Source organism: Trichechus manatus, unplaced genomic scaffold (genome assembly GCF_000243295.1).
Source record: "Trichechus manatus latirostris isolate Lorelei unplaced genomic scaffold, TriManLat1.0 scaffold00026, whole genome shotgun sequence".
NCBI lineage: Eukaryota > Metazoa > Chordata > Mammalia > Sirenia > Trichechidae > Trichechus > Trichechus manatus.
Genome location: NW_004443962.1, coordinates 6,238,785 through 6,263,873, shown reverse-complemented (window position 1 = coordinate 6,263,873; position 25,089 = coordinate 6,238,785). Strand labels below are relative to the sequence as shown.

Genomic DNA, 25,089 nt, shown 5'->3' with positions numbered 1-25,089 from the left:
TCATTTTCGCTTTTCCAATCTCCCCAAAGCTGGTAGGTGTGCAGGTGAGGTGGTCCTGAGGTATCCTAGGCCCCAGATGCCCCACTGGGGCAAGGCCTCAGCTCTCGGAGTCCAGGAGGTAGGAGTCACGGATCCCGGAGCCGTTCCAGAAGCGCAAGACCACAAACGCCAAGGCCCCCAGTAGCAGGAGGGCGCCCAGGGCTCCAAACAGGATCCCGAAGAACGCTGTGAGTTTCATGCTCAGATGCTCACACTGCTTGCCCCAGGGCGTGTAGATGGAGAAGGGCACACAGCTGGGGACAGAGAGGGAGCGCGGTCGGCAGTGGGAAGGCCGCCCTCAGCCTCCCCACCTCATCCTTTTCTGCAGGGGCAGAGGCGGTTCCCTAAGACAGGCTAGGCTCACCCACTAGCGAGAGATGCCAGAATTAGCCCTGAGGCCATGCTGAAGTGAGGCCACTGGGCAAAGGAGGCAGGCGTTGGCCTTAAAAACGTGAGTGTAAATTCACCTGCAGTCAGCTCCCTGAGTGCAGGGACGGGGGTGGGGCTTTGGAAGCCCTACCCTACTACTGAACTTCCTGGGTCCCTTGGACACGTTACTTATCGTCTCTAAGCTACAGCTTTCTCATCTTTAAAACGGTCATAATAGTATTCACCCTGTGGCTTGTTTGCATTTTAGAGGTAATATACTTCTCATACAGAGCCCTGGTGATGTAGTGGTTAAGAGCTCAGCTGCTAACCAAAAGGTCAGCAGTTTGAATCCACGAGCTGCTCCTTGTAAACCCAGTGGGGCAGTTCTGCTCTGTTCTGTAGGGTCTCTATGAGTCGGAATGGACTGGCTGGCAATGGGCACCGTTCTTATAAAGAGTTTGTTGCTGTTGCTAGTTGCCATTGAGGCACTCACAAATCTTTTCCATTGTCCCCGTTTCTCTGATCCCTGTTCTCAATTACAAAGGGAACCATCCTAATTTTCATACACCATGAGGTACCATGGCATCCCGGCACCCTTTGCAGTATCTTTAACCAGCTTGGATTCCCCAGCACTGTCCTTGTGCCTTCTGTCCCCTACCCCACTTACCTGCAGTGGGGCCCTTCGGGCATGTGCTGGCACAGGCCTCCATGCTCACAATAGCCCTCATGGCATGGGGACACGCAGGTGAAGCCGCTCTGGGGGCTGTAGACCAGGTGGTAGCCCTTGTAGCCATTGCATTTGAAGTAAGTTTCCAGTGTGGTCAAGTTCACTGTCAGGTAGGATACACATGAACACCAAAATCAATTGACTAACCCCGAAGCAATACGTTTTAACCCTTTTGTGACCGTTGGGATATACGGGTGCCCACCCACTTTTTCCACCTCTCAGGCTCATTGGGAAGCTGCTTTCCCACTGACTGTGCGTGCTGCTGCAAGGCAGGGGCCTTTATGACTGAAGCTGAAAAACCAGGCGTGTGCTGCAAGTTGCTGTCTCTCCAGGGCATTGTATGAGGTGTGTGCATTTTTGGTAGGAAACAGAAATTTTGAAAAATTTTCTTTGGGACACTGTACATCCCTCTCTAGGGGGTAGAATTAGTGGGGCAACATTTGTCCCTTAGGGTAGGATTGTTGGTGGGGGGAAAAATCCATACTACCTATCCAAAATTCAACAACACTCAATGATTTACCATGATTCCATTAACGAAAACACATTGTATCAACAAAAAAATTCAAAGCAGAAAATGATTGGGTCTTGAAAGAATCAAGAATTCCATTGTCAGGGGTTTATCCTCAGGAATAATTTGAAAGTGCACAAATACATATGTTCACGGATGTCCAGATCAGTATGGCTTATGATAGCAAAAAAAAAAGGGGGGGGCAAGAGTGAATAACCTTAATGTTTAACAGGAGGGGTCTTGTTAAATAAGTTGCTGTATAACCTTACCAAAGGAATATTGTGCAACCAGTAAATACAATGGTATAGAAAATGCAGTGGTTAAAAGTATGTACTTTGAAGGCAGTCAGACATAAGCTAGAATTCAAACTAATTTACTAACTGGTTGTATGAACTGGGAAAGATTCTTAACTCTTTCAGCCTCAGTTTCCTTATGTTTAAAAGAAAATGATAATAGTACCTACTGTGCCATGAGATTTAATGAGATAATGTATCCAGAGCACTCAGTACAGTACAGTGCCTGACATATAGTAAAAAAAAATTTGTTGCCGTCAAGTCGATTCTGACTCATAGCGACCCTATAGGACAGAGTAGTGCCCGACAGGGTTTCCAAGGAGTGTCTGGTGGATCCCAACTGCTGACCTTTTGGTTAGCAGCTGAACTCTTAACCACTACGCCACCAGGGTTTCCAACATATAATAAGAACTCAATAAACAGTAACTATTGTTATAGTGGAGCCCTGGTGGTGCAGTGGTTAAGAGCTTCGCTGCTAACCAAAAGGTCAGCAGTTTGAGTCTGCTAGCTGCTCCTTGGAAACCCTATGGGGAAGTCCTACTCTATCCTGTAGGGTTGCTATGAGTCTGAATTGACTGGACGGCAACTGGTTTGGTTTTTTGACTCGACAGCAATGGGTTTGGTTTTTGGTTTTATTACCATAGCACTAAATTTAAAATATATCATAATACACTATATTAAAACATCATTATAAAATATGAAATAGGAATATGCGATATACAAGGTAATATGTTCACAGTTATTTAACGAATGAGGGGGTTATCAAACATTAGGTCAGATTTGATCCCTTTGTTGTAAAAAAAAAAAAAAAAAATTGATATGGGTGAAGGTTCCTATGCGTAAAAGGAAGTTCAGAAGAAGATGGACAAACAGTTGTCTCCGGGGATTACAAGTGATTTTTTTTTTTTTTTTGGTCTTTCTCTTCTTTTTGCTAATGTGGTTTCTTGAAGTCTCTGCAATAAACATATTGTACTTGTATAATAAAAATTGTGGGGTTTTTTGTTTGTTTTCTTTAAGAAAAGGCATAGTCAAGGCTGGGGTAGCTGTTTCTTTACTCTAGAACCTCTCCGCCTTACTCCACCACTGTCCCTCATATGCACACCGTAATTCTGAAGGATTTCACATCGTTGCCCCCAGAAGGGAGAAGTTTTAACCTGGATTCTAGAAGCTCTTGCTTGGTCCTGGACCAAAATAAAACAGCAGCTTCTGTTGTGTTTGGAAGGATCACTGCCCTGTTCTCTGCCTCATTCCAGAAAGTAGGGTGGACTATTCCTCTCCCTTAGGCAAGTTCTGCCAATTTATCTCATTCCCATCTGGGGAGAATCAGGGACTGTCAGAGAGGAAAGGAGCCTCAGAAATCCCATCCCATTTTCCAGATGGGGATGTTGAAGCCTGGACTGGGGAAGGGACCTGTGCAGGGTCACACCCTCGTAGTGAGGAGTTTATCTCTGCCCCTAGGCCAGGTCTCCAGCCTTCAGCTTAACATCCTCCACCGGTGGTTAAGAGCGTGGCTGCTAACTAAAGGTTAGCAGCTTGAATCCACCAGCCGCTCCTTGGAAACCCTATGGGGCCCATCTACTCTGTCCTATTGGGTTGCTGTGAGTCGGAATTGACTCGATGGCAACAGGTTTGGGTTTTGGTTTTTTGGGGGTAAACAGAGGCCGCGGGCATGCCCTTGTTTATGTTTATAAAGTGCCATTGCATTTTAAGAAAACCGTTAGCAATTTTCTTAAAAGAAGAAAATCACTGGCAGCGATAGTTAGTAAGGCCTTGGTTGGAATAACGACTCGGAAACTGTCCTGATGTGGATTCATTAAGTAGCACTGTGTGCTCCTGCCCTTGAATCTAAAAAACTGGTGGGTAAAATGTTTAACATGGCTCTCTAAAGTTATCAACAACAAAAAAATCAAATTAACTTCGTGCTCGTGTGTGGCCTCATGAGAATGTTTTTCTGCCATGGGTTTGAGTGGGCCGAAGTCCTATGACAGGCTCCCTCTGGTGTCCCCCGCCCTCCAATTATCCCTGTACTCACGACTCTCCATGTTGCGAACGTCTTCTCTAGAGATGGGACGGAAGTCCACATTGTGCCTAGGCTCCTCACTCCTCCGCCACCTCCTCTGCGCGGCCGGGAGTGAGAAGGCCTCCACCACGGCGTCCAGCAGCTGGTTGTTCAGGAAGTTGATGACAGGGCCCCGAGGTCGGTACTGGAACTGAGAGATGACCCTCCAGCGTTGAAGGGAGCTTTCTGAGGCCTGGGTGGGGGAATGACTGTTCGGGAGGGAGACAGTGAGGTGTTAATGATGGGGGTGGATAAGGAGAAGACCAGGGGCCCAGGCAGTGCAAGTCCCACTTACGTTTTTTCCACCAGGCTGTTCCGGAAAAAGGCCAACACATCCAGGGTCCTCAGTCTGTACGCCACCTAGGGTGAAGAATGGGGGATGGAGATGATGGGAGTGGTGAGGGTGGGTCATTCCAACCCCTTCTGAGACTCCACCCCACTTTAATGCATTTATTCATCCCTGTCTGTTCTCTGTTTTGAATGTGAGCCCAAGGACCCCCAGAATGTTTCTCACCCATCTCTGATCCCTACCCCCTAGCCTAGCTCAGTGACTGGCGTGGCTTCCTGCTTAATAAATATTTGTTGGTGAGTGAAGGACTTCAGGTCCTTTTTTCCCCACCTCTGCCTCATGTTACAAGGAGAGAATCTGAAATGAATGGCTTCTATCTTATCTCAGCTCCCTGACTCACATACTCTTTCTCCCACCACATGTTTATTAAACATCTATTATTTTAGCCAGATGGAGGGGGCAATCAGGTGCTGGGGCTGTCAAGATGCCTTAGGGACAGTCCTTACTCAACCTAAAGGCTGGTGCAATAGACAAATGTCAACAGCTTATTACTATACGGAGTGTGGAGTGCTATAGTAGTAATAATAATATTATTATTAGAAAATATAATAGTCATATTATATAATAATAATTATTATTTATTATTTTGAACACTTACTGTGTTTCTGGCACTGTGCTAAGTGCTTTCCATACATTAGTATTTAAAATTTGATACAACCTGTTAACATAGGTACTATTATTAGCCCTATTTTTACAGATGAGACATTAAATAATTTGTCTAAGGTCACACCTCTGGTAAGTGGTAGAGCAGGGATTTGAATGTGGTGTGTAGGATGCTAGAGCCAACACCCTCAATATCTATGCTTTGTTGCTTATAACTGAGGTGTGGACAAGGGCATGGGAGCCTAGGAGAGGGAGCCTCCAGTTCTCTCCGAGAAGTCAGAGGGAGACCCCAGTTCTCTCCAATAAGGTTTCCTGGAGGTGAGATGCCCCCTCGTGTTTCTCCCATAGAATACCAAGAAGTGCAGGTCAGGTCTTGAGGGACCCTTAGAGGGAAGGGCTGGGGTGACTTCGCCACCCTTGACTCTGCTTATGGTGAGTTGGTCATTCCAACCCTTTCAGCCATCCAGATCCTGGGGCTTCCTGACCTCCTCCCCCACCAGCATCCCCTGGGGCAAGGGGCTAGATGGATGATGAGACTGCAGGACACACAGTGGTAGCTCAGCCTCGGCCCTGAACCTGCCAAGACCCACTTCCCCTGCCCATCCTGGCCTGCAGCACTGACCGAGGCGTTGACCTCTGCAACGGAGGCATTTTGTCCTTCACTGAGCGAGAGCTGGATGATTCTTAAGGGAATCTCTGGAGATAGGAGAAGCAAATTCGTAATCACTTCATAGTTTTTCCTAGCTTTCCCAAGGAATCCAGCCCAGGGAGACCACCCCATTCTACAGGAGGTCCCTGGAGGAATCAGGAGAAGTGGCCAAGCCTTCTGACTCTCTTAGTGCTCATTCTACCATGACTCTCATTTCGCTGAGAGGCGAGGTCTCCTTCAATCTTTCCTCAGCCAACAGGACAGGCCAGTGGTTCATGATGTGACAACTGCTACCACCAGCTCCCATAGCCTACCATTTACCACCAGTGGTGCAAAGAGTTAACATGCTTTTTTTTTGCTGCTAACTGAAAGGTGGCGGTTCGAGTTCACCCAGAGTTGCCTCTGAAGAAGGGCCTGGTGATCTACTTCTGAACAATCAGCCATTGAAAATCCTGTGGAGCATAGTACTACTCTGACACACATGGGGTCACCATGAGTCAGAATCTACTCAACAGCAACTTGTTTAAGAGAGATTTAGAGTTCTGTCCTGTGAGTTTGAGGAACTTAGCTGTGAACCCCAAGTTTCCCCATCTTCCTGAAAGGCGGGAGAAATGTGGAGGTGGAGATGGTGGGGCATCTGGTTGTACCTGGACTGGCAGTAGGGGTGAAATTGTTCCCAGCCAGGAAGCAACGGGTGTCAGTGAAGGCTGGGGGGCACGTGCAGCTGGGCTGGCAGCCTGAAGTCTGGGAGATGTAGCAGTGGCCATAGTTGTAACAGTAATTTACAGGGCAGGACTTGTTCTGACAGAGGACAGAGCTCTCCAGAGCTGCAGAAGGGAGCAGGGAAGTCAGCAACACCATGGCAGCAGGAGGGATGGAGCCCACAGCCCATGGAAACCTGCTCCCTTGAAAGACTTGACTTCTTTCCTGAATACCCACTCAATCTGCATTCTGCCTGTGGGCCACTCTGAACCCTGGATTATCCTTCTCCTTTACTCTAGCTATTTCTCTGTCTGGCAACCTTTTTTCCTCTGCCAGGTAGGTTTTCTCTCAGTCTCCTGAGGGGAGTGAAGTGTTTATTAGACCTTCTGCATCAGGTAAGGACCCAGAAGGCTGGTAGGAGGAGGACCTGCCATCTGTTTTCCTCATTCCCTCACTTCCATCTCCTTTTCTGCCTTGATAAGCTGTGGTTCAACCCATTCTGGACTCTGCTTAGAAGACAGTAATCTCTAGATATCAGTTGGTGATCTGAAAGGGCTTAGGGGAGGCCTTACCACGCGGCCTCCAGAGGTTCAGAGGTAGAGGAACAGAGACTGGGAGGAGGACTCAGAGGGAAATTGAGGCACTCCTGCTGCCCAACCCCCATGACAGCCTGTCCTGACTTCTGAGACAGGAGACCCTGAGGAGCCCGAGGGCCCAGCTTGCCTCTCGTTCACTGGTGCTGCAGGGTGTCTCCTCCTTCTTCCTTCTCCTGGTCAAGCCCCTCTTCAGTCTTTCGCACTGGTTTTTCCCCATCAAGCCTCAGAGTGGCTCTGCCCTGGCCCCTCCCCCATGCCTGTACAAGCCCTTCTCCCTCAGCCTACCCATAAGCCACCCCTTTCCAAGCCCTCCTTACCCACCCACCTATGTTGCACATTCTAAAGACTTGCTGGGAAAAGGTTTGCCTTTGGCTGTCCTGGGACCTTACAGTGCCATTGTCCCCAGAACCTCATCCCGCCAGGGCCCTGGCCGCAGCTCACCTGCACAGTGACGCCCATCCCCAGTCATGTGCGGGGGGCAGGCCTCACAGCCCTTCCCAGGAGTGCAGCTTACGTTCGGGAAGCACTGCTCACAGGGGTCCCTGGAGCGTTCGCAGTACTGACCGAAGGTGTCCCCATCACACCTGCAAGCGGCCACCTGGAATGGAGAGCTGGTCACTGGGGAAACCATGAGGCTGAGCTATTAACAGGTGCTGGGTGTCCTGGTACTGACCCCTCTGCTCTGAGAGCCCATGAACCCCGAGTCCTTGTCTTAGCTCAGCCATTATCTACTGAGCACCTTCTTTGACCAAGCCGTGGGCCTGTAAGTCCCTGCCTCAGAGGGCACACAGTCCTCTGCCATTCAGCCTAGCTGGACCATTCTTTGCCCTGACCCCCTCAGCCTGGCCCAGGCACCAAGATTTCAGCCGTCTTCTCTCTCTTATCATAACCGCTCACTCACACCAGATCTATTTGCCTGAAATCCTTTCTAGAGTAAGCTAGGGTCTACATTTGTACATACATACATGCACGTACATACCTACATACATATTCTGCTATCTCTAGAAAACTGGATCCCACATAAACTGTGGTTTCCTCACTCCACCTCCTCTTGCTGACTCTCAACCAAGGATACAGAGCCTCACCGCTAAGCACAAGGAAGGGTCAGGCAATAACCAAAATTACGATCCAAGGAAAGTAAGCTCTTCTGGAAATCTCATTATGTCCCCTGATTTCTCCTTTCTGATTCTCCTACTGAGCTGACTCTGGAAAGCTCCCTCATATGGAACCCTCCAGCACTCAGATGTCAACTTCCAAAAGTGGATATTTTGGGATATCTAGAATAATGCATTGATTTTCATTTCTGTTTTTCCTACTCTGCCCCATGGTCTCCTCCACCTCTACCACTTTCAAGTAGCAATTCTTTGCTCATGTTTCAAGAAAAGTGTGTGTGTGTGTGTGTGTGTGTGCGCGCGCGCAGGTGTATATAAGAATGGAAGGGGTGGCAGGGTTTAGCCAGCCAAACGCTTTCCTTCGTAGCTCCCTCTTTATAACCATAAAAAGCAGGTAGGACAAAATTCATGGACTGAGGCCAAGTGTCTTGACTAGAAACTCAAATGGAGAAGGATTTCCTCCAAACTGGAAAAGAGATGTCTCTTTCAGTGCAAGGGGAGAGAAAAGAGAGAATGAAGGAGTTTTGGGGTCCCAAGATCAGAGGGAACCTGCACCTCTCTTTCTGGCACCATGAGGGTGAGGCCCCAAAGAGAAATGGCAGTGTGGTGCTTCTAGGCAGATGGGACCTGAAGCAGCCTTAGAAGAGGTTTTGCATGTCTGAGGAAGGCACTGAAGCAGCAGGCCACCTCCCTGGGCTGCTCGTGACAGACACCTGTGTAGATTTATGCCCAGGGAAGACCTTCCCACCCTGCGCCTCAATGCTGTGCTCTGCATTGGACCCCAGAACTGTGGAACTGGGAACCACCAGAAACTCTAAGAAAGGCTGAGGTAAAAGTTTCCTGCCAGCCTGACAGAACGGGAGCTTGGAGATAAAAAATAAGGTTGGGCTATGAGCAATAAAGAAAGTTATATTCCTTTATGTGAGTTTGTGGCCTGAGATTGCTATCTGTTTTACTTGCCTCCCACAGCTGTACCCCACTCCCAACGTGTACGTTACCCAGGAGAGGCTGGATTACAACATCCCTTCAATTCCCATTTCTTTTCCCCTAACATGGAACCCTCCAGCTCTCAGATTTCTACTTCCAAAAGTGGATATGTTGGGAGATCTGGAATAATATGTTGATTTTAATCTGTTTTTTCTACTCTGAAACCTCCCTCCCACTCTCCTCTCAACACTCACCTTGAGAGAAGAATTGCCCGCCCGGCTGGTCTGGTTGTATAAACACTGTCGCTCTGCACTGCAAAAGCAGGCCACAGTGCTGGGCTGCAGTTCAGATGACAAGCCATTCTTGGCATTTCTTGCTAGAATTTCCAGAGTGAACGGTTCTGGCAACTTTGGTGCCCATAGCAATGTTCCATTCTCTGTCCCAGGGAAGACAAGACCACTGAGAACTTGGAGATCTCTCTGCTCTGCTATTTGACACATCCTGGAGCTGGTTTTATGGTATTTAATGCCCTGATTGCTGATGCTGGGCTTTCCCCCACCTCTCTCAGACCACCCCCAAATATTATCAGGTGTTTCCTTGAGCAAGGCTGGCTTCCTGGGGTGATCCTGGTCATACTCTAAACTGGAGGTAGTACCAGCCCAACTTACTGATTACAAGATGGAAGTCCACAGAGAGGAAGGCAGGCACCCCTGAAGAGACCCCAGAGGGTAACTCTGCCTGGGCCTGCACCAGGGCAGGACATCGTTGGATAGGGGGGGAAGCAGGATAAAGGCCAGGATCCTCCCAACACCTTCCCTTCATCCTTGCCCTGATTTCTTGCCCACCCCGTCACTTCCTGGATCTTTGACCAACCACCTTGTCAGACATCAGACTACAGTGAAACATTGTTTATAAGCAACATCATGAGAAGTAGAAAAAAGAGAGAAGTTGTCAAGGATTTCATTTTACTTGAATCCACAATCAACACCCATGAAAGCAGCAGTTAGGAAATGAAACGACATATCGCACTGGGCAAATCTGCTGCGAAAGACCTCTTTAAAGTGTTCAAAAGCAAAGATGTCACTTTGAGAACAAAGGTGCGCCTGACCCAAGCCATGGTTTTTTCAATGGCCTCATATGCATGCGAAAGCTGGACGATGAATAAGACAGAAGAAGTGATGCCTTTGTATTATGGTGTTGGTGAAGAATATTGAATATACCATGGACTGCCAAAAGAACTAACAAATCTGTCTTGGAAGACGTACAGTCAGAATGCTCCTTAAAAGCGAGGATGGCGAGACTTTGTCTTACATACTTTGGACATGTTATCAGAAGGGACCAGGTCCTGGGGAAGGACATCATGCTTGGTAAAGTAGAGGGTCAGTGAAAAAGAGGAAGACCTTCAATGAAATGGACTGACACAGTGGCTGCAACAATGGGCTCAAGCATAACAAAGATTGTGAGAATGGCGCCTGACCGGGTGGTGTTTCTCTCTGTTGTACAGGTCTCTATGAGTTGGAACCAACTTGACGGCACCTAACAACAACATGTTTATATATGTGTATACCTATGTATGAATATATATGTGTGTACATATATATATACACACTCTTTTAATCAAACCTGCCTTATATATCTCAAAATAGGAAAGCCTCCTTAAAACAGTAAGGAATAAATAGATGAGAATAACTTCTAGCCATCACTCTTACGGAGAGGAGTCCAGTGGAGGAAAAAAAAATCTCCTGATGCTATTATCTTTCATCTGACAGGATGCCACATGGAGCAAAAGGAAGCAGATAATCCCTTCTTGTGCACAGAGAAAGAAAGAGAGGCAGAGAGGTGATCAGAACTCAGAATAAGGTTATGTAACAGCTTCGGTTTAGCAGAGAACGGTCGTCATCATAATTGGTGCTGACAACAGAGGAAAAGCTGTACCCTTTGTGCCCTGACCCTGTGGCCCAGATCACAGCTGCCGGCCTGGGGTCTCTGACACCATTACTGAGAACGAAAGACTAAGCTCTGCTTGGTTCCAGCACAGAAAATCAGGCGAGCAGAGACAAAGCTAGGTAAACATGGTTAACAAACACATAAAAACAGTGAGAAAGGTAGCAAAGGCATTTGTATTTCTTTAAGTCTTGTTCCACGTTATATCCTTTAAACAGGCATAAAAATGTTTTAAACTAGCATTGTTAATTGTTGTACTTGATTATTCTAGTAATATGGTGATTGCATAAAGACCCTATGACTATATTGAGATTAAATGCTCTTTGAATTAGTTGCGCATGTCCAGAGTCAGCCTAGCTAGTTGATCAAATAGCCACAAATCCATCCCTACTATTCACTGGAGGGCACCTACTTGAATTATAGGCACCATTCCTATGAAATACTGACCCTGGATATCAAATGTAAGTAATAATAATTGCACAGGGTATACAGATGCAAAATTATCCAAAGCTTGACTCTGACCTCATCCCCTACCTCCCCAGCCAAACATTCTTACCAAAGAGTGTGAAGTCAGTAGAGTTGTTTCTGAGAGAGAACGTGACATTCTCCGAGTTGCTGGTGTACTGAATCCGCTTGGTCTGGCCCTTGTAGGCTTTAACCTCGCGATCCCCCTCAATAGAGGGCGGATACTGATCTGAAACACGAAGAGAGGACTCGGGGTCTGAGGCAGGACACACTCTTCCTCACCAGCCTCCTTTCTCTTTCTCCAGTCGTCTGGTTGTGTGAAGCATTCCCAGGGCTGTGACCCACCTCCGGGAGCAGGGATTATTTCGTGTACCTGCTTATTGGGGTTGAATTGCCCAAGGGACCAAATCTTTAACATCTCTTTTTCTACCTCCTCCTCAAACATTTCAAGGTCTTTCCTGAACAGAATGCTGCTATGCTGGACGGGGCACAAAGTGAAGCAGAGAGCTGGGTTGTTCAGGCCATCCCAGAGTCTTACCTTTGGAAAAAGGCTGAAAACCATGAGGGTAATGTCTAGATGGCATTGCATTTGTCAGGAAATACAGAGGGAGTAAAAAGCTTTTCACTGGTCTCTGGTTTGTGGAGCCCTGCTATTTCCATTTCATTGTTTATTCATTCATGATTTAACAACTATTTCTTGAGCACCTACTATGTGACAGACACTGTTTTAGGTAGTGACAGTATATCAATTAGTGAAACAGACAAAAACCTCTGCCTTTATGGAGATGACAGTCTTGTGTGTGTGTGGGGAGAAAGAATAAAAAAAGATACATGTAAAATGTTAGGTATAAATGTTAAGGAGAAAAAATAAAGCAGGGAAGGTGCATAGAAAGTGTGGGTGAATGTGAAATTTCAGATAGGGTATCCAACAAAGGCCACGCTGAGAAGGTGACGTGTGAATAAAGACTTGAAGGAGGCGAGGAAGTGAGCCTTTGGCTGTCTGAGGGAAGAGCATTCCAGGCAAAGAGAATGATAAGTGAACAAGCTCCGAGTTGTGAGCGAGCCTGGCATGGTTAAAGAACAGTAAAGAAGCCAATGGAGCTGGAGTGAAGTGAGTGAAGTGAGAGCAGTGAGAAGAAGTAGGAGAGGAGTTCAGAGGCAATGAATAGGGTTGAATAGCGTCTTGAAGGTCATCATGACTGAGTGAGCTGGGGAGTGATTGGAAGGTTTTGAGCAGAGGAGTAACACGAGCAAAAGAATCTGTTAAATGAATGAAAAAAATGAGGTGTCATAGAAGGGGGGCTCCTGATCTGCTCCCTAACTCTGCAAATGCCTCTCTGGGTCTTATGCCACTTACTGAGGGTGGCGTTAATCTCCTGGAATCTTCTAAAGAGCATCCTAGTGTGCAGCCCAGTGCTTATGTTCCGCGTGGCCAGAGAGTCGAAGATGCATTGTGGATCTTCATTACACTGGGGGGCCGAACTGGGATACATGGAGGTGTTTCTCAGTTGGTCAGAGAAGACAGGGGTAAAGTTTGAAGGCAACTGGTCATTCCTCTTGCCAAGGAGACTTGTTCCGTTGATTTTCCCTGTAACATATGAGGTATGATGGTGATGGTACCAGAAGTGGGGCTCCAGTTGTATTTTTGCTGGGTCTACCCCTTACCCTCAGTTTATATGACTTGGGGCAGGGGGAGGGAGGTGTGGGGGGACTGAAAGGCTCTCAGCTTCTGGTCCAGAGACCCCTGTTCAGTGAGTGAAGGGTTACTCAATTTTTTTTCTTTTTTTTTTTATTGTACTTTAGATGAAGGTTTACAGAACAAATAGTTTCTCACTAAACAGTCAGTGCACATATTGTTTTATGACATTGGTTAACAACCCCACAACATGTCAACCCTCTCCCTTCTCAACCTTTTTTTTTTCTTTTTTGGTGAAAATATACATAGCCAAAGATACACCATTTCAAAAATTTCTACATGTACAATTCAGTGACAACTGGTTCTTCCAGTTGTGCTGCTATTCTCACTTTGGATGAAGGTTTGCAGAACAAACTAGTTTCTCATTAAACAGTTAGTACACATGTTGTCCTATGACAATGGTTAACAACCCCACTACATGTCAACACTGTCCTTACTCAACCTTGGGTTCCCTATCACCAGCTTTCCTGTCCCCTTCTGCCTTCTAGTCTTTGTCCCTGGACTGCTGTGCCTCATTAGTCCTGTTTTTTCTTATAGGGAGGGTTACTCAATTTTCTGTCCTAGCTCCCAAGTAGAGAGATACAGGTGGGATGGGGTGGGGTTGGGGCAATTCTGGGGTGGCGTCAGACCCCTCAGAGTCTCCTCCTGGCCTTTCCACCCCGCCCTTACAAAGGACAGAGGTCTGGGTCCCGTAGGCCTGACGGAAACCTCTCTCCCTTCCCTCATCCTGCCCCTGCCCCATCTGCCCTGAGGACTCAGGCCTAGACTTACAGGTCATTCCATAATGAAAAATCGTCTCCTCAGAACTCTCTCGGGGAATGGTGGTACCATTGGGCAACTTGAAGTCATCACCTGGATTGTCATTCCAGACCCCTGAGGGACAGTAGGAGGTTGGTTATCCTGAGATTGTGGCTCTCCTGTTCCTTGGGAGAACCAAACAGGTCATACTCAAGATGTAAGGAGGGGTAGGAGGGGGCCTGGGAAGCCTCTTTCAGTTGCATCTGTTCTTGGTTCTTTCCTCCACGGGGAGAGAAGAAGACCATGACCTTATACCCCACCCCTCTGCTTCAGGGAGAGGGGAAGAAAGTGAAGGAGGAAATGGAGGAAGAGAAGGAATGTGGGGAGGTGATGAGAAAGAGGGGGAAGATGTGGGGCAGAAAGGGGATGAGAGAGGAAGGAGAGGCTGGCTGCCCCCCACCCTCCCCAGAGCCCATTCCTGATGCTCCCTTGGCTGCTCTGGAATCTGGAGATTTAGAAGGAGGACAGGAAGTGAGCCTCAAAAGTATCTGAGAGTAGCCCCTTCTCCCTCACCAGCCAGCCCTGTACACTGAGGGTTCCGCTCCAAGGAGGCTGAGAAAGGGAAACAGCTTGGGATGTTCACAGGCCAGCAGGAGAGAGGAAGCTGCTTTCCACTTAGGAGTCTGAGCTTCTGCTTTGGCCACTGCCTGAGAGGCAGGGTCTGACCTGCTCCTTACCCAGGAGGCCCTCTGTGCGGTTTTGATACTCTTCTGGAAGGCTGGAGGAGGCATGGAGGATGTTGGAGAGAGCTATCACAGAGATGGTCACCGTCCCATCAATGTTGGCTGAGACCAGGGAGCCGTTGCGCATCAGTATGATTCCAGTGGTGTTGAATGTCTCCTGGCCTAGAACTTTGGGAGACAGATAAAGAAACCATAGGCATCTGAGGGGTTGGGGAGTGATAGCTAAAGCGTATGGGGTTTCTTTCTAGGGTGATGAAAATGTTCTAAAATTCACCGTAGTGATGGTTGTACATATCTGTGAATGTACATACTAAAAACCTTTGAATTGTTATTTTAAGGGGGTGAATTGTATGGTATGTGAACTATATCTTAATAAAGATGTTACGAAAAAAGGAGGAGACTAAGAAGAAGGAGGAGAAGAAGAAACCAGCCAGGAGCTCTCAAGGCCTAGGACTTGGCAGTCCTGGAGGGTCACAGTGCAGAGAGGAGACTCTGAGAACAGGTCTGTGATGTCCTGGGGGCACCATTTCTAGTGGCCCTAAACCAAACACACCAGACACCCCCAGAGCCCACACCACCTCCTTCTTCCTGGTGACTAAAGACGGTTATCAAAGGAGAGGACTCAGCACTGGAAGGAAGGACAGAAGTAAGGAGGGAACATTTAATGCCCTGCTCCTGAGGTGAAGAAGCTGCTGGGTTACAGCTGCTGAAGGGACAGGAGTGGAGACTCCTCTCCTCTGCCCCCACCCCCCCGCTCCCTCCACATCCCAACATGTACTGCTCCCAGGGCACTGAGCACCCCATTGAGCCCCAATCCTGGGAAGCAGGAGAGAGTGGCTGACAGCTGCCCCCAGCCTACCTTCAGCATCTTCACGGTTGGCCTCAAATGTCACAGTCTCATTATTGAGCCGAACATGGATTTTGTTATTGGGCTCAAGGATCCATTGAACCTGGAAGGGAATTGGAGGAGGCCTAGCTAAGTCTGGCCCGCAAGTGGGTCCAGAGGTCTAGAGCCTGAGCCCGGGATGAAGATGAAGGTGACAGAGTGTGACAATGAGGTTCTGATAGCTTAACATCTACTAGTGTTTAGCATGGGCCAGGCTCTGTGCATGGAACGTTTCTCTGATTATCGCATTTAAATTTCACAATAGCCCTGAGAGGTAGGTAATGTTATTATCTGGGGCACTGAGAAGTAATGTCTTCAAAGTCACACAGCTGGTAAATGGTGGAGCCAGGACCCTAATCCTGCCGTCTCGAGAGCTTACTCGCAAAGCCACTGCACTAGCAGCACGTGCTCTCCCTCCCTCCCTTCCATCTCCTTTCCCTCCTTTTCACCCCTTTCCTCTTCCTGTTCTCTCCTTCCTCCTGCACCTCGATTTCCAGCAGAAGGTCCCTAAAGGGCTGTCTATGGGGGATGCAGGATGTCCTGGGCTCCCCCTCGCTCACCGTGATGGGGTCCAGGCTGCTGGAGTTGTACTGAGCAGCAAAGGCGATGAAGTTGGTGGCTTGGGCTGTGCCAGTCTGGGCAGTACGGCCCTGCAGCAGGAAGGACGAGTTTCTGTCCTGGGCCCGGACCAGCAGGAAGTCCCCCAGCCCATTGAAGGTGTAATTGGCACCGTCTAAGGTGGTGATGTGAGGGTCCCCAAACATCCAGGCTGGAAAAAAGGAGATACCACATTGGCATGGAAAACCAGGGGTGGCGGTTGTTGTTAGTCGCTGTCAACTCGGCTCCAACTCAAGATGACCTTGTGTATAACAGAATGCAACTTTGGCTGGTCCAGCACCATCTTCGTGATTGTTGGTATGTTTGAGTCCATTGTTGTGGCTATTATGTTAATCCATCTCTTTGAGGGTTTTTTCATTTTCACTGACCCTCTACTTTACCAACCACGATGTCTTTTTCTAGAGACTGGTCTTTCCTTATGGTATGTCCAAAGTAAGCGAGCCAAAGTTTTGCCATCCTTGCTTCTAAGGAGCATTCTGATTGTATTTCTTCTAAGACCAGTTAGTTCGTTCTTTTGGCAGTCTACGGTATACCCAACATTCTTCACCAACACCACAGTTCGAATGCATAATTCTTTTGTCTTCCTCTTTCTTTGTCCAGCTTTCATAGGGGCCGAGATTTCCCCCTGGCTCCCTCACTTCCCAGGCAGGGCATTTTCTGTTAGACTCGAGCCTGGAGAGATGTTCATGGGAGTATGGAATCCTTCCCAGAAGTCCTCTTGCATTTTTGGGCCCCTTACTCCATCCCCATCTATTCATTATCTCACCACCCCCTATTCTCACCCCTTCCCCAACCCATGTGCAAAGCCCCGCCATTTGCTATGGGTACCACAATGGAAGCATCTTCATCTTCCCTGTGGCTATAGCTCTACCCTGAAAGCTAGCTCTTCCATGGTCCAACTGCCACATCCCAGTGGCCAAGAGGCTAATCCCTCCCCAGATGCTCTGCCTCACCTGGTCGTGGGGGCCTGTATCCAGCACAGCTGACAGGGGACTGCTTTTGCTGGTACAGGGTGCAGAAGAAGGGCTTGTCATTCCAGCGGCAACACCAGTTCTGGGGCTCCAGTTCCTGGTCTGTGGAGAAGAGCAGCATGTTGGGAGAGATGGAAGAAGTGGAGAACTCAACTGGAAGAGTTGGTAGGACGGGATGATATCATGCCAACAGCGTAGCTTTGGAATCAAGTACACCTAAGTTCAAATCCTGCCCTACTCGGTGATCTTAGGCAATTTACGTACCCAGTTATTGTCTCCCTTGCAGGCTTGTTGGATAAACCATTGTGCAGCAGAGGCCCTGGCACGTGGTCGGCGGGAGCTAAAGGAATTCCTTTCTTGAAGACTGTGTGCTGAGTTCCACTCCTCTCAAAGTGGTTGGAATGGGCAGGGGGGCAGTGCATGGTCTGGGGACTAAGGAGGCTGCAATGGTACTGGGAAAGGAATGGGAGGGCATACCTGGCTCCCACACACATGACCCTGTGCTCTCTAGCTCCTTTGCAAGGTCTCTGGGAGTAGTTAACTCTAAGTCTTCCCCTAAACAGCCTGCTAATCTAGGTGGTGCAGAGGGTTGGGGGGCAGCTAGGCCCCCTCCTCTTCCCTAGAAAGATGCCTCCACTCTGGGCCGGGGATACAGGGCCAGCTGGAGGTGGGGCAAGAGGGCACCCGCTCATGAATTTCTAGGCTGTCAAAGCCAGAAGGTACATTGGAAGCTTCCTGACTTTACAGATTGGGAAACTGAGGCCCAGAGAGAAGGAGCTGGGAAGGAATGAGGACAAGAGGCTCATTCTTGAGGGTCACACTGCTTGGTGTGGTGCCCGGGGCTGGTCTCTGACCGGGAAGAGCAGTGGGCTTTAGAGAAGGTAGGGCTGAGGTCTCTGTGGACACACGTACCAAACTGCCAAGGATGCCGCACTCTCCAGCCTTCTCGAAACTCTCCCCAGGGCCCGTAACTGCAGCACACGCCCCCTCGCCAGGAGGAGAAGCTGCACAGTTGTCTGCTGCCGAGGCCCCACCAGCCTGCAACAAGTCCAGGCATACTCAGGCCAGGCTGGGGGAGGCCTGTGGTGGGGCAAGAATGGGGGAGGGTCATGTGTGGGGATTCTGGGATGGAGCTGAGGGTGCCTTGGAAAGGACAGGTCAGGCATTACCCAAGGGGATGTTGGGTGGGTTTGTACGGGGGCAGTGGGGATGCCCCAAGAGACAGGAAGAAGGTGTCACCTATGTTGGTGGGCTGGAATCGTAAGTCCCACTGTCCTTGCTGCCAGGAGCAAGGGCAGGAGATCTGGTTCCAGTCCCAGCTGGGCCACTGAGGCTGTCTCTTCAACCACTGAAGACACTTGAGACGGTAGTTGGTCCTTTCTTCCCTGTGTAGCCTATAGAGCTGCAGTCCCCGGGGGCCTGGGGGAGCAAAAGGAAAAAGGGCCATCACAGAACCTGGACTGCAGGCTTGGTTTTAGCTTTCGGGGCAACCAAAATTCAGAAGTGCACCTTCATACCTCTCCCTTCTCTGGCAACTCTTCCAGGAATAGTTTGACCCAGTACAGATTGGCAGTGATTCCTCCCCAAAACCCCTTTGACATGCACTCCAAAAACCTTCAGAGCTTGTATCTTAGGCAAAACCTGGGACAAGTGCAGGTCAGGGAGGCCTCACTGTCCCCAACTCAGAGCCAAAACCTGACCCTCAGTCCACCTATCCTCCACCCCCTGTCCTGTTACTCTAAGCTCCAATACCTTCTAATCCCCAAACAAGTTCGTCCCCATGTACCTTCTCTTAGCCAGTGATGCCACCATCCATCCAGTCACCCTGTCAGACACTTCCTTCACCTTCACCCTCCCCCAGCAGGGACTCTAGTGGCCAAAGTAGCCAGGACAGAGGCTGATACCTAGAGGCCAGCTGGGGAGCCATTGAGAAGGCCAGCATGCAAACTAGGGGCTTGCTCCAAAACCACAAGGCTGAGTGAGGTGTCCCCTGTGCCTAGATGCTATCTTTGGGAGGGAGAAGCAACTGGGAGAAGAAACCCTAATGGATGTTTGAGCTTTCACTAGACCTTTAATTGGATGTAAGTTTACACATTGCCCACCCCAGCTGACTCAGGTAAGAAGGGGGACTCCCAAGCACAAGAAGATCGGCTATGGGATATGGTATATTACGTTTTGGCCCCATTTGAACCCGTACAAATGCATAAACTGCCAAGATAACTACAATTTGTTAAGATTTTGACAAGAAGAATCGTTGTTTATAATTATCTGTTTGCGTATCTTCTCTGCGATGACCTGGTGTTGGGAGAAACACATCAAACACTCCCTCAATACACACACACACACACACACACCATCATTATTCCACTCCTAGGTCACAGCACTTGCATCTTGATAGAAGGGTACTAATCCCACCCCAGGGTCACAGCACATGCATCTTGATAGAAGGGTACTAATCCCACCCCAAGGTCACAGCACATGCATCTTGATAGACAGGTACTAATCTGACACTGCAGCTGTCTCCACAAGATGGCAGTCATGATTTGACTTGGCTTCTATTTCTGATTACCAAACTTTTTGCCACAGAAAAAATAGAACTGGACTTGGGTTTCACAATTTGCATGACTGATTTCCAATGTTAAAATATCCTTTGTTCTGTTACATTTTGGAAACTATGATTTCTTTCCCTTTGGGTCCTTGGGTCACTACACTTAGTATCTCCTGATACTAAAGTACTGACCTGCTTATCAGAGGGTGAGCTCTTTGAGAGCAAACCTAGTGGATCATTTTCCTTTCTTTCATATTCCTGGCTCTTAGCACAGTGTCCAGCACACAGTAGGTACTCCATAAATGTTGAACAAATCCATGTTGGACCTCTAGAACTCTTGTAGATTCCCTTAAGGGATCGCATCTGCGTTCTCATCCCAGCTCTGGGACAGGATACTTCCGGTATTGTCCTAACTGCCCATTTATGTCCCTACCTCCCACAAGACTCCCATCTTCACTTCTAGGATCTGGTCCCTCACTGACAGATCTCTTGGGTTTGGCTTATCCCAGGCAAGAGACGTAGGCTGCAATGAGATGGTACTGTGTCTGAAGGAGCAAAAAGCAGCAGCTCCTCTCTGGCCAGCGCCAAGTCTCGATTTCCCCTGTAGGAGGTCAGACTGTGCTGCTGACACCCTTAGGAATGGTGGAGATGCTAGGGAGCTGCCCTCTAGGACTGCCATGGCATACAGAATGGAGGAACAAAGAGAATTTGAGACCAGCTCAAGTGAGAGAAGGTGGTGCTTTTACCTGAGTTGATATTCGGGAATTGATCTGGACGATACTTCTCCCACACTGGCCGGAATGTGAGGGGACTGTTTTGGAAATACCCATCTCCACTGCAGGCAAAGGAAAGAATCTTAGGTCTCTGTCACACATAGGGAATTCTCTTTTGATCAGCAAGTCATTCCTTTCTTCCTTCTTTTTCCTTGCTTCCTCCCTTTGCTCGTTCACATATACTTTTTTTGACACACACACTTTTTAATTCACTGAAGGGCTACACATGTCATACATAGTAGTAGTAGCTTTAAATAGTAGAAATCGAATTTGATCTAAATGAAAAAATAAATCAAAAAACATAGCAGATTCAACACATTCATGTAAATTATATAGCAGGCACTGTGCCAGTCATCAGTCATCAGCTCATCAGTCAATTATCCAGTCAGTCAATCTGTCAGCCAGTCAGTCAGTCAGTCAGCCATCAGTTGCCTGGTCAGTCAGTTTGTAGGCTGACTGGCCAGTAAGAATCATTGAGTTCCAGTAATGAGCAAGAGAGAAAAGATGGATGAGACAGGAATGGCTCCAACTTATTCCACATCTGGTTGCTAACTGCAAGGAATTAGCAATTCAACTTGGTCATGAGACAAGGGTGTAAAAACAACAAAGAGTTCAGGCCTCCGTCCATTGGTTTCCCTTAAACTAGGGATTGAAGGGAGTCCCTGGGTGGTACAAATGGCTAATGTGCTGAGCTGCTAACCTAAAGGTTGGAGGTTCCAGTCCACCTAGAGGCACCTTGGAAGAAAGGTCCTGGCAATCTACTTCAGAAAATGCAAGCACTGAAAACCCTATAGAGCACAGTTCTACTCTGACGCACATGGGGTTGCCATGAATCGTTGACTCCCCGGCAACTGTTTTCAAGGGACCGGGGAGGGGGCTCTGTAGGGAACAGTACTTTGTGATGGTTAAGAGCTGGTCTCTGGAGTTGGACAGTTAGGGATTCAACTCCTGACTCCAGCACTTACTAGCTTGGTTACCATGGGCAAGTTACTTAACCTCTCTGATTCTTAGTTTACCCATGTGTGTAAAAGGGCTTATAGTAGCATCTACCTCCCGGTATTGTGAGGATTAAAAGCAGTAACATTTGTAAATCCCTCAGAACTGCCACCATGTTACCACCATCACCATCCTCAGTTTCCATGATGGAAGTGCTGCTCTAGGAAGGAGGAAAACCTGGAGCGGCAGCCTCAGAGCAGACTCCCAGCCTTCTCTCCCCTCTGGCACAACCACAGATGACTGTTCACAGGCATGCCCCCTCCCTCAGTGTACTCGGGATGGTGTGAAATTCCTAGCTGGTTGAATAATTCTCCTTCTCCACAGCACATCAAGACGAAAGTGAAGGCAATGTAATTGTAGTGGCAATCCTGAATACTCTAATATAAGAGAAAATCATTTGCAGCAATTACCAGTAATAAATCACACGTGACTCTTGCCACACACCAGCAGCTGGAGACGTGATGGTTGAGAACCAGTGCATCAGAGACTGAACTCCTTCCACACATGGAAACCCACACTTCGCCCATTCCACCTCCGACCCTCCACTCTTCCTCTTCACCCTGACCCATGTAAGCTGTTGGGTGGCCCTGAGTGAGTGGCTAATTCTAAGACTGATTTTGAAAGTCAGGGAGGCAGATCCCAGCCTCAGATGTCTGGGTTCAAATCCTTGCTTTGTCCCTTCCTAGCTCTGTGCCCCGGCAAATTACGTATCTATTTGTTCCTCAGTTTCCTTATGTGTGAAATGGGGATAATAAATAGCATCTACCTCTCGGGGTTTTTGTGATACTCAAACAAAATAATGCATATAAAGTACCTAGTGGAATAAATGTTAGTTATTTTTATTAGAAGAAGCCCTAGTGGTTAAGAGCTCAGCGGCTAACCGAAAGGTCAGTGATTAGAACCCACCAGCCTCCTCGGAAGAAAGATGTGGCAGTCTGCTCCCTTAAAGATCACAGCCTTGGAAACCCTATGGGGGTAATTCTACTCCGTCCTATCGGGCCACTGTGCGTCAGAAACGACAGCAACAGGTTAGGTTTGGTGGTTTGGTGTTTTTATTACAATATTTGAGAAGTCAAGAGAGGTCAGCTAATATCAGTGGAAATCAGGAAAGTCAAAGCTGGGAATTATTAAAGTGCACAGGGATTGGTTCCCTTGACTGGTGACAGGGCTGGTGGGGTTAGGCCACAATTCTCTTGCTTTGTCAGTATTACTGAATGGGACTCTACAGAGTTAGTTGTTAGGCGTGTGAGCAAAGGCATAGTGCATGGTTGGTTGGGATAGGAAAGACAAGGGCAGGGCAAATAGGGATCTTTTTATTTGAAATGGAGTCTGTGGGCGGTGCAAACAGTTAATGCGCTTGGCTACTAGCTGAAAGGCTGGAGGTTCAAATCCACCCAGACGACCTTGGAAAAAGGGTCTTGCAATCTACTTGCAAAAAATCAGCCGTTGCAAACTCTAGGGAGCACGGTTCTACTCTGACACACATGGGGTCGTCATGAGTTGGGGTCGACTCATGTTTTTGTTTTAATTTGAAACAGCTCAATGTGTGGCTTCAGTGGGACCTGGAGTCAGCTTGAGTCAAACCACCAGCAAGGAGGATTCATGCCTTGTCCGAAGGGATGGGTGTGTGTGTGTAGTGAAACCCGGCTCTGCACCACTTCATATTATTTGGTCAGTGCTGCCAGCCCCTCCCATCCTACCTGGAGAAGCCCATGAGGACGGCATTGTCTAGGTGTTGGGCAGCGTCCCACTGCATGCCACCACTTTGGTAGAGAAACAGGGCATAGGACTTGCTCCCGTCCGTGGAGAGGATGGCCTGGTAGGTGTTGGTCTAGGGGTTGGTTGGAGACAAACATAGAGATGCCTGTGAGAGATCTGGGGTCCCTGCCCTAATGCCCCACCATGCACCCCACACCACTGCCTCAATGCACATATCACCTGTTCCTGGTCTACCCAGAGCAAATTTGGGATTGTCTAGGGTAGCTTTTCCCTTGGATGTCAAAACACCAAACATGATGGATTTGCACTTTTTGTGACTTATTTCCAGAGAAGAGAGATAAAGGGCTCTGGGTTACAATCAGGTTAAAAGGGTTTGTGAGAGAAAGCTACAGGAATCTGAGAGATTAGCCAAGACACCAGAGAGCTGAGAGAGGTTTAATTAGTTTCCTCAGGGATATTTAAGGACAAGGTCCCAGTGTCCTCTCAACCTGAATGATGTGGGAGGACATGCTGCAGGTGAGATTGGAGGGTCTCTGAAGGCAGGGCCTGACCGGGTGCCAAGCACTGTGCTTTGTGCAAAGTAGGTAATACACAAATTTTTGTTGAATGAATGAAGAAATGAGTGGCTTTAGACCAGACACAAGGAAGAACATTGTGACTGTAAGATTTGTGAGTCCCCAGAGGGAAGACTAAGGAGCTTGAATGGCGTGCCCCACTTCCATTGGGTGGCATTGTGGTTAAGAGCCAGAGTCTGGAGTCAGAAAAACTTTGGTTCGAGGCCTGGCTTTGCCATTTACTAGCTGGGTGTCCTCAAGTAAGTTGCTTAACTCCTCTAACCGTCATGGTCCTCATCTCCAAAATTACAACCTGGATAGTAATATCAGGTTGAACCATAGGAAACTGCCAATAGGCAGTTATTTTTTACCTAAAAAATTCCATTTCCCGTTCCCACCTAATAATACCTCCTGCACAGGGCACCGTGAGATAACGTAAGTGGGCGCCACTAGGGTTGGTGTCACCCAGTGCAGTAACTCATGGTGTCAACCACTCCATGGACCTCCTTCCATACCAGATCACACAGAATCCTTAGTAAGTTTTTTTGTGCTACTGTTACTTGTAAATCGTAACTCCCATATATCATTCCTTCCTTTCCTTTATTTTCTACTTCATTCTCAAGAAAGTTATTGATATAAATTCACAAATGCTAATTACCACAGTATTGTAGCTAAAACACCAGAAAATTTGACCAAACCAGCAAATATAAAAACACCGGGAGCAATGAAAACAACAGCGGGAGCTTGTAGCATGTACAGATGAAACCACGTGATTCAAAGTGTCATTGTAATTGGGTAATAATGACAGCTCTGACCAGAGCACATTAGAAGGTTCAAAAAGTAAATTAGCATGGAATTTTAGCCTTGTAGGTATGTTAATACATGTAAGCCGGGCTTACAAAAAATGTTGTTGTTGTTACAACTAACTATAGAGATTTTTTTTTTTTAAACTGTTGTGCTTTAAGTGAAAGTTTACAATTCAAGTTAGTCTCTCATACAAAAATTTATGCATACATTGTTATGTGATCCTAGTTGCTCTCCCTATACTGTGACAGCACATTCTTCCTTTCCATCCCACGTTTCCCATGTCCATTCACCCAGCTCCTGACCCTCTCTGCCGTCTCATCTCACCTCGGGACAGGAGCTGCCCGTTTAGTCTCCATGTATCTACTTGCAGCATAAGCACACTCTTCACGAATATCATTTTATGTCCCATAGTCCAGTCTAATCTTTGTCTGAAGAGGTGGCTTCGGGAATGGTTTCAGTTTTGGGCTAACAGATAGTCGGGGGGCCGTGTCTTCCAGAGTCCCTCCAGTCTCAATCAAACCATCAAGTCTGGTCTTTTTACTAGAATTTGAGTTCTGCACCCCACTTTTCTCCTGCTCCATCAGGGACTCTCTGCTGTGTTCTACAGGGATATTTTTTATAAAAAATAATAAATTTCTTCTGAAACACTGCACAAAAATTTTATAGATAGTAATTTTGGTGTTACCCCCTAGTTATGC

The 25,089-nt window shown here is 47.8% G+C and overlaps 1 protein-coding gene across 1 annotated transcript in view; it reads right to left on the bottom strand.

Annotated features, from left to right (window-relative positions):
- MUC4 (mucin 4, cell surface associated) overlaps positions 1 to 25,089 on the bottom strand; it is a 27,817-nt gene continuing 2,728 nt past the window's right edge. Inside the window, 20 exon segments of the mRNA XM_023728675.1 lie at positions 1 to 105; positions 107 to 293; positions 1,076 to 1,238; positions 3,969 to 4,204; positions 4,291 to 4,355; positions 5,570 to 5,643; positions 6,244 to 6,423; positions 7,336 to 7,492; positions 9,188 to 9,369; positions 11,434 to 11,571; positions 12,700 to 12,930; positions 13,810 to 13,911; positions 14,514 to 14,681; positions 15,379 to 15,469; positions 15,966 to 16,174; positions 16,977 to 17,096; positions 17,907 to 18,032; positions 18,234 to 18,413; positions 20,289 to 20,377; positions 23,012 to 23,142. Of these exon segments, the coding sequence (XP_023584443.1) occupies positions 1 to 105; positions 107 to 293; positions 1,076 to 1,238; positions 3,969 to 4,204; positions 4,291 to 4,355; positions 5,570 to 5,643; positions 6,244 to 6,423; positions 7,336 to 7,492; positions 9,188 to 9,369; positions 11,434 to 11,571; positions 12,700 to 12,930; positions 13,810 to 13,911; positions 14,514 to 14,681; positions 15,379 to 15,469; positions 15,966 to 16,174; positions 16,977 to 17,096; positions 17,907 to 18,032; positions 18,234 to 18,413; positions 20,289 to 20,377; positions 23,012 to 23,142 (2,934 nt within the window).